Below are 9175 nucleotides of genomic sequence, written 5' to 3'. Positions count from 1 at the left end.
GGAGGCAAGGCAGTGGCTCAGGTGTTTCTAGGGTGAGATGAGATGAGATTAACTGCTCCCCTGAGCCCAGGGTGGGCACAGAGTGTGCCAGAGCCTAGCAGAGAGGAGCACAGAGTTCTCCAGAGCAAGGTAAGGTTCAACTGGATTTTATTTGGGGTTTCTTGATAAGATTTGTGTTACTGATGTGCTTTTTGCAAGGTGTTGTGTGCATAGCACGGTTGGAGAAGCCAGGGGTGAAGGTGTGGAGCTCAGGCTGGTGCTGGTGATACCTGAGGCTTTTCTTGGTCCGAGCAGTCCTGGTTTTACTGGGATGGCAGAAGTTGGGCAGAACTGCCTGGAGGAAGGACTAAATGCTGGCAGAGAGGGGTGTGTTTGATGTCCTGGTGTCTCACAGGGAAGGCTCTGGGGGAAGAGTTCCCATCAAGTTTTCTTTTTTTGCTGCGCTTGTGCTGCCCCCTTGTAGAAAATGTAAATTTTGTGAGTGTTCTCTGAACTGTGGTGGTTTCATCTCCCTTTTGCAGGGCTGAAATGTGAAACTTATGGCAATGTTTTTTTTTTATTTCTGTCAGAAATCCCTTCCAAAATGTGTATATTTAATGTATAAGGTTGCTTGGAATTCTCAAAGGCCCCAATGCAGCAAACTGCAGCCATCTCTTCTCATGTGAATTCTTTGTAGGGCCAACACCTGAAGTGCTTTGGGGATTTTTTCTCTTTTTTTCTTGAGTGAGAAGGGATTTGAAAGACACAGCACAAAAGGCAGCGAATTCTGTGAGTCAGGGAGATGGAATTGGTGACACACGAGGTCCTTCAGCCTGTTCAGGTGGGCTGGACTTGTTGCGTTTTGGTTTGTCCCAGTGCTGCAGGGGATTGCAGGAGGCAGCTCCCAGCCCGATGGCTGAGGCAGCACATTTCTCTGAGCAGGGCTAGGATGGTGTCTAGACTGGGCTGGCCACTGCCCAGTCATGTTCCTGGGGCTGAGCCCACAGCTCTGCTCTGTTGTGGGCTCAGCACCTGAATCACAAAAATGCAGGAACTGCACCAATGGTTCTGATACAATCTCATGGCACAACGAGCTGGGGCCTCAGCCTTGTTCACACCTGTGAAATACAGATTTGGGTAGGCCAGGATTTACAGCTTCACATCCTAAAGCTGGGATTTTGTCCCTGGTCACTGGGGCTGTTCTCTTCTCTCCCCTAATCCTGGTATTTGTTCCTTTGCTAAACCTCTTGAGAAATGTGTTTGCTGTGTGATTTGCACTGACCAGGCACAGCCAGAGCTCGTGGAAACACTTTGGGAACAAAGCTGTGTCCACACCTTGCTGGGCTGATTCACTCAGGAGGCAGCGAGAGAATCCTGGCTCTGCTCGGGATTTGCAGGGAGGAGCTGAGCAATGAAGCGAGAGTCGATCTCCCTCTTACGGCCGAATTCCGAACAGCTGCGTTGGGAAGGGAGGGAGGGAGCAGCAATTCCTGCCTGGGGATGAGAGACCCCAGTGCCAAACCCAGCTCTCTTCAGGGAAACTGCTAGTTTTTTTTCACTGCAGTATAAACCACAAAATATCTGTGAAAGAGTTAAACCGCCCCAGTTCTCTGTGAGTTTGAACCCAGAGCTGGGCAAATATATAATTATGGGATTTTAGAAGGGCTTGGGCTGGAAGGGACCTTAAAGGTGACACAGGTGATGGCAGTTTGGTTCTGCTCCTTCTGGTGAAGTCTGCTTGAGTCTGTGACCCACTCAAAAACTGTCTATGAGGAATCCAGAATGCCCTCAGGTGGAACTGTGACCTTGATAAGGTGATCAGCAGCTGTGGGTTCTGCCTGGCTCTGGGGCTAACCTGCCCCAGGTTTCACTGAAAAGCATTTCTGGAGTTATGGCAGAACAGTTACACAGCAAGTGCCTCAGGAATCATTCCTTTATTTTATGTAAGATTTGCATAAGAAGTTAAAAAATAATCAGAAAATGCTTATTAGTTTAAAGAAAGAATCAGTTTGGCTTTGAAAATATGTTATAAACACATTATTCACCATTTAAATCCTGTTCGGTACTTGGAATTAAGTTTATCTTGGGCTGAAATATGTTTGTAAAAATGGATTGCTTTGTGTGATTTGCATTACATGGAATAATGGGGGAAAGGCAATGGAGTTCTGCTGTTGAGGTTTTCTAACACGACAGCATTTGGGACATAGGTCAGAGCTGCTGTATGGCTGCAGGGTTTGATGGAAGAAGGGCAGAGTGGGAAAATAAGGAATGTTCTGCAGTGATGCTTGTGCAAGTATCTCGGTTTAATGAGAGCTTCTGATTCCTTGAATCAGAATTCCTTGAACCCTTCATCCCCAAACTCCCCAGGCTGTGTTTAACACACCCAGCACAGCAAAACCTGACTCATTCCCCAGCTTCAGTCCAACATCCTCCTGCAGGGACAATTGCACTTCTGCACTGGGTACAGCTTTGTTCTTCTGCTCTGCCGTGGAGATTTCCCTTTCATCACTGAGGTTTTAAGGCTGGATCCTGATTCTGGCTGTGTGACTGGCAGCATTTCATCAAAGGCACTGCACAAGTCCTTCATCAGAAGGACTTGGTGGCTTTTGTCACTGTCCCATTGTGTCAGGGCTGCTTCCAAGGCTCTGATGCAAAGCAAGGATTTCAGAACCCCAACATTAAAGCCTGTGATCCCAAACTGGCTGCCCCAACTCTTCAGGTGCTTCTGTTGTCATCTGAAGGTTCCCAGAGCCACAGGAGCTGTGCACAGGCTGTGCCCCACCAAAGGCACAGCAGTGGCAGAGCTCAGGGTTAACACAGACAGAACAATGGAAAAGCCTTTTAAAAACTACCCTGAGTCTATTCTCCTTCACTTATCTCATAAAGCAGCTGCCAGGTAGGAAATGTTCAGGTTCCCTCCTCACTGCAGTAAATCCAGCTTGACTTGCTACAAAAAACCCCTGAGCTCCTGTCCTGCTCCCTGACTGCTGCTACTGTCGTCCAGAATGTGCCTAAGCACAGTCAGAATCCTCTTCATTGCTCTTTCTAAACTCTGGAACCATTTTTCCCCCTGACTAAATGTTTCAGTTCCAAAGAAGTGCTTGAGAACCCTACCAGGAGGTAAAAGGTTCTTTTCTGTCAAGAGCTGCCCTTAAAGCCCTAAGGGAAATAATTTATTACACATTTAGAGCAGTCCTTAACCCCCAAACCAACATCCATGAGAGAACCCATTACTCACACAATCCTCACAATATTTTACATTTTTTGGGACACCTTCTGTGGAAAGGATACTAAAATCATCTTATTTCATGGCAAGAAACAAGCCCAAGTTGTTAAACCTGGATTAACCCCTAAAATGTGTAAGGTCACACTTTCCTCAGGGTTCCAGCCATCAGGACTCCTGGATTTCTTTAAATAGTTTCTCCTTAAAAAACTGCTGAAGAAGCCAAGCCTCAGAGATGCTTTTTGAGGTGTTTTATTGTAAAAAGGTGTGGACATTTGCTGGCAGAACAGGTTATCACATTCTCCATTTGACTGTCATCCAGAGGACACTGCATGCATTCAAGCTGAAAGCATAGGACAGTTTCCACCAGGCACCTGAGAAAGAAAAGTCTTCCAAGCAGAAAAAGACAAATTTCCACCTGATCCCCATCTCTGGTGTGCCCTTTGCTCCCCAGAGTTCCCTGGGAAACAGGAGTGACATCAGCTACAGGCACAGCCAACTGTAAACGTGCTCCTGTGCCCAACAGAACTGATCCGGATAATGGATCCTGAAGCTTCAGCTCCAGTTTTGAACAGGAAATTCCTTTCCCACAGCAGGCAGTGCAGTGAGCTCCACCTGTGCTGGCACCTGCTGCTCTCTGTAACTCAGCAGAGGCACACAAGGCTTCTATCAAAGCAAATCTGACAGCTCTACTTGGTCCCCAAAAAAACACCCCACCCCCAAACCCTCCTTCCTTTCTTTGTGCTCCTTGCAGCACCTCTTCCCCACTCCCTCCAGACTGCAGACAACTCCCTCTTCCCTTCCCACCCCCTTGCCCAAAGGCATGACTAATGAACACATGCTGCAGCTCACAGCAAAAATCTCTCCACACTCGGGCTGCCCCTCCACAGGCAGAACTCCAGGTGCACCTGAATTTCCCCATTTCAGTGCCCATTTCCCACAGGCCTAATAAAGGTTAATCATCTTTGGCAGACAGCAACCCTGCACCAAAGGGAACAAGGAATCCATTGCCAGACTAACAGGGCATGTTGCAACTGCAGCAGGATCTCCCTGCAAGGAAAAAAAAAAAAGAGATTTTAGAGGATGTAAAAGCACCTTCACAAGGCAGTGCATTAGGAGAGATTAGAATATATTATTAACTGTGGGTTATAATGGACTTTTAAACTACTTGAACCAGACAAATGCAAAAATTCAAGGCATTAAAGCTGCAAGTCACAAGCAAATAACTCGGGGTGATAGTACAGACACTTAAACCCCCATGCTGGTTGCTCTGCTAATTCCAAGCATTAGAACAGCCACTGTAGGTTCTTATTCCTCCTAAATAAATCAGCTGTAGAGTTTATGGAGCATTTTTGCTCTCAGAAAGCCCTGGCAGATGGAACAACTGATAATTAACTTCTTTTCATGCAGCATGGTTTTAAGTCCCCTAGCAAAGCTGCAGATTGAAATTTCCCACCAAGGCAGTGGTTCCTCAATATCCAAATCAACCTTAGCAAGGATGGGCACACCTTGTGCTAAGACAGAGGAGCAGTTATGGCCCCCTGAGGCCCCTGGAGTTATTTTAATCACAAAAGCCAGAATGAGCCTGTTTGCCACAAAGGCACTCTCAGTCCTTGCAGCTGGAAGAGTCAGGTTGTTCTATTTAAATCAGTTTTTGAGTGAACAGTTTTTCACTCCCAGAGATGCTGCGCTTACTCCAGCAGGACTATTTTGGTCAGTGACAATTCAACACTCCAGTGTTGTTCTGAAGCAGAGATGCCCAAAACTTTCAATGCTAAGCCACAATAACTTGTCACCACTCTATTCCCACTGTGTTTCAGTACATGATATATATTTTTTATCCATTTTTTATCCATTTGATACAGTTTTGAAGGCAGTCCAGCCACTTCCATGTTAATGCCGCTGGATACGATTTTCCTTTTTTTTTTAATAAAAAGCCTTTTGAGCTCATATAAACCCAGCTCTGGCAGAGTGCACAGTGTTCCTTGACAGCTGATTTACATCACCCCTATGTCTTAGCCCCAGCTATTTTTAGAGGCATTGGAGTGGCAGAGGCTGTGTGACAATGACAACAGGCTGCTGATCAAAGTGTCCCCCCTGCCAGGCCCTCCTCTATCTTGCACTGCACAAATACAGAGATGAGGCACAAGGAATGTCAGCACTGAGTGCACAGATACCAGACCTTTAGGAGGCATCCTGAGATGGAGCAGGAGGATCTTTATTCTCAGGCTCTGGAGGAGGAGCTGGCACATTTTCCTCTTTCTTTTGTGCAGCCAAGAATTCATGAATCGCCCTCTCTATCTGAGGCCTGAAGATGTGGTTTAGTTTTGGATCCACCACCTGAGAAATAATTCTGTCCACTCCAGCTTCCAGCATTCCTGACCTTGAACAAAGACAAAGAAGTCATTCAGCTCCTCTGAAAAACTTCTCCCCAATCTCCTCCAGAAACTCTCCAGAGCCCTCCTGTCAACTGCAATTAGCATTAACATGGTGAGAACTGCAGCCTACTCAGGAGATCCTTAACAGGGACTTGTTTCACTCACCTATTTCTCTCCCTGCTCCCTACAGAATTAACAACTCACATCTGCTCTCCCAGGTACTTAAATGACACCTTGGCCAAGAGCCACTTTTAACAGAGCTCCCGTGGAAACCAGGTCAACATGAAAGCAAACAAACACATTTTGGCCCTAGGAGAGAAATAACCTATTCTGAGGAGGAGGGCAGGTGACAGCAAAAGCTTTTTTTTGGCTGAGTGGAGGGAGAAGAGCCCTGGCCCCTCAGAACAGGACTGTCACTTGCTCCTTGTCACAGTCTAGACAGAGGGGAATGAATTCTAAAAGGGTTTGAATTGTAAAAACAAGGCAGTGAGAGCACAGCAGAGGCTCTGGGCTGAGCAGAGGAGCTGAAGTGCCTGGTGACTGCAGGGGCTGGGCCAGGGCCCTGCATGGTGGGGCACAGATGTCTGGGAGGGTTAGGTCATGTCTGCAAGGGAGCAGGGACACGAAATGGAGATGGCCATGGCACTGGGAGAGGAGCCCCAGGATGATGAGGCTGTGAAGGAGGCAGGGACAGGGCACCTCGTGCCACCTGCAGGTACCAGAGCCTGGGTGGGCAGGACAGACAGCTGGACACCCCCAGGGCTCAGCCCTGCCCCTCCAGGAGGGACAGGGACTGTTCAGACTGCCCAGCACTGGGGCTGTTCTTCACAACATTTTGTGCAATACCTCATCCTCCTCTCCCTGATTAAATCTCAGCAGCTTGGGAATCAGTGTGAACTGTCAGAGTCACAGAATGGTTTGGGTTGGAAGGGACCTTAAATCTCATCCCATTCCACCCCATGACATGGCAGGGACACCTTCCACTGTCCCAGGTGCTCCCAGCCCTGTCCAGCCTGGCCTTGGGCACTGCCAGGGATCCAGGGGCAGCCACAGCTGTGCCAGGGCCTGCCCACCCTCCCAGGGAAGGATTTATTCCCAATATCTGCTGCAAGCCTGCTCTCTCAGTTGAAGCCGTTCCACCTTGTCCTATCCCTCCAAACCCTTGTAAAATTCTCTCCCCATTCTCTCTGTTGGCTCCTTCAGGCCTGTGAGGCCACACTGAGGTCACCCCAAAGCTTCTCCTCTCCAGCTGAACAATCCCAGCTCCCCCAGCCTTTCCTCCCAGCAGAGCTGCCCCAGCCCTCTGCCCATCGTGGTGCTCCCCAGGGCAGAGTCTGAGAGAGCTGGGCAGGAGCTGGTGCAGAGATTGCTGGGACAGGGGCTGCAGGCTGCACACAAACCTTTGGCATCCTCAGGGCTCTTTCTTTACAGAATCTTTAAGGGCTCTTCTCTTTCCTGCAAGTTAAGATCAAGGTCACCCAGCTCAGCACAGCAGCAGTAATTTGGATAGCAAATATAAATATTTCCCCACTCAAACCCACCCATTTCAGGCAGAGCAAAAATGTGCATTTTGGGGAGAGCTCAGCCTGCACCAACTCTCACAATGAAACTCAGGGAGGACAACAGAAAGTGCTGTGAAAACCTGAATTCTGCCAGCTCTGCCTTGGCTGAGGAGGTTTATGGTTTATAAATCCCATTTGTCGTGCAGCTGCTCACTCACTGGATCACACTCTGCCTCAGCCCGTTCCGTAGCTGGTTCTTGTTCATGGCTGGGTTCCATTCCTGCTTGTCCAGGTGGGTCGAGACAAAGTTGTCAACTTTCTGCCTCAGGTTCTGATAGGCTGGCTAAAAAAAATAAAATAAACCAAATTCAGCAGCTCAAATAGCTCCCAAGAACCCCCTGCCAGAGCCCTGCACAGTGCAGCTATTGTCACACACAGACTGCCCTGCTGTCTGTGTGTCCCTCCTTTCACTCCCTGAACAAAGATAATCCTGTTTTCCCTGAGAAAACAACTGGAAATTGCACAGAACTCTCAGTGTTGGAATAATTCAAGCATCTGGGTAGATTTGGGCTGAAATTGTAGTGCAATGCAAACTGTGCAGACAGAGGTTGTTTAAGCAGTTTTTGTTGTCTGGAAAGCCTCCACCCCAGAATTCCTAGGAAAGTGGCTGAGCAATGCTGCCACTAAAGAAAAACTTGAATTATTTGCTTCTGTAGCACTAGCAGAGAAGAATAAAAGTGTAAAATTGTAATTTAAACATTATTATACTTATTTGAGTTTTATCTGAGGAAATGCAATTCCATTGAATAGGAACTTAACTAATAAATCCATATAAATGCTCAGGACCATGCACATCCTGGATGCAAGGGAAGGACAAGAGGGAAACAGGGATATTTCAGAGTTTGATGTGTCTGCTCTGGGTGAGGATGGCAGATCCCAGCACAGGGCTCCTGCTGGAAGCATAAAAGCTTTGGGAAAGCAAAATTCAACAAAAAACGTTGAATTTTGACAGCCACTGAGAACAATCCAACTTTACACTGACAGCCCTATTCAATACTGGCAACAAATAATGAGGAGTTTGCTATGGCTGAGAAAAAAATTAATGTCAAACAGTCTGGGGCGATCTACTCAGGAATCAAAGGTTAAAGGTTCGGTTTGGGATTATGGGGACGTTTGAGAATATGGGAATTTCAGAAATACAGGTTGGGATCAGCACTGCTCCTGTGGGAAGGCGTTTTCCCAGGAAAGCCTGAGCTGAGATGAAAGGCTGAGGCTGTTCTGTGCCCGTTCTGTGCCCGGGGTGTGGATGCGGCCGCGGGGCTCCCCCGGGAGCGGCAGGGCCTGGGCTCGCTGCCCGGCCCCGGTACCTTGGTGTCCACGTCGGCCAGGCAGTCGCGGCGGAAGCCGTCGAAGAGGCCGCGGCTCTTGAGCTGCTCCACGATGATGGCGATGAGCTGCGGGTCCCCGGGCGGCAGCGAGCCGGGGTCGGTGGGGCCGGGCCCCGCGGCCCCCGCGCCGCCGCCCGCGCCCGCCGCGGCCCCGCCGCCGCTCTCCGACATGGCCCGCGGGCTCCGCGCCGGCCCGCGCTGATGGTGTCACTGCGCCGCGCTGCATCACGGGGAGGCGAGTTCTCCTCAGCAGTGATGCCATACGCTGAGTACTCGTTTAGAACTACAAATCCCAGCGCAAAGCGCGGCGCGGCTCCGCGGAGTGGCGGAAATGCGGGCGCGTTGCTGTCGCAGTGTATACTGGGAGTTGTAGTTCACGGGGCGGTGACGGCGCTCTCCGCATCCACCGGCGGCTGTGAGGGGATGGCGGTGCTGGGATCACCCGGCCGGGGCGGTCACAGGGCTCCCCGTGTGCCCCCGGAGCGGGCTCGGCCGGGCAGAGGGCCCGGGTGTTCCTCAGCATGGCCCGGGTGTGCAGCTGGATGCTCAGGGATCCCCCTGCCATGATAACAGCGAGGCTGCGGCTTGTGCGCTCTCCTGTGCTGCAGTGAGCGCGGAGATGATGTAAATTGCGAATCAAATACATCAATTTGTGTGGGATCGTGCTGTTTTTCTATCGGGATCCTGAGACGGGGCTGCGCCCAG

General features: G+C 49.6%; 1 protein-coding gene across 1 annotated transcript; it reads right to left on the bottom strand.

The window, feature by feature from the left end:
- Positions 1–3438: 3438 nt before the first annotated feature.
- On the bottom strand, positions 3439–8641 carry BOD1 (biorientation of chromosomes in cell division 1). Its single transcript, XM_063169037.1, has 4 exons — positions 8450–8641; positions 7301–7425; positions 5385–5585; positions 3439–4252 (listed from the first exon to the last, which is right to left on the bottom strand). The coding sequence occupies exons 1-3, from the start codon at positions 8639–8641 to the stop codon at positions 5387–5389; spliced, it is 516 nt and encodes a 171-aa protein (XP_063025107.1). The 3' UTR covers positions 3439–4252; positions 5385–5386.
- Between the last annotated feature and the right edge of the window lie 534 nt (positions 8642–9175).

The sequence above is a fragment of the Melospiza melodia genome, chromosome 14, assembly GCF_035770615.1.
Source record: "Melospiza melodia melodia isolate bMelMel2 chromosome 14, bMelMel2.pri, whole genome shotgun sequence".
Classification (NCBI taxonomy): Eukaryota; Metazoa; Chordata; class Aves; order Passeriformes; family Passerellidae; genus Melospiza; species Melospiza melodia.
This window is presented reverse-complemented; position numbering and strand designations above follow the sequence as displayed.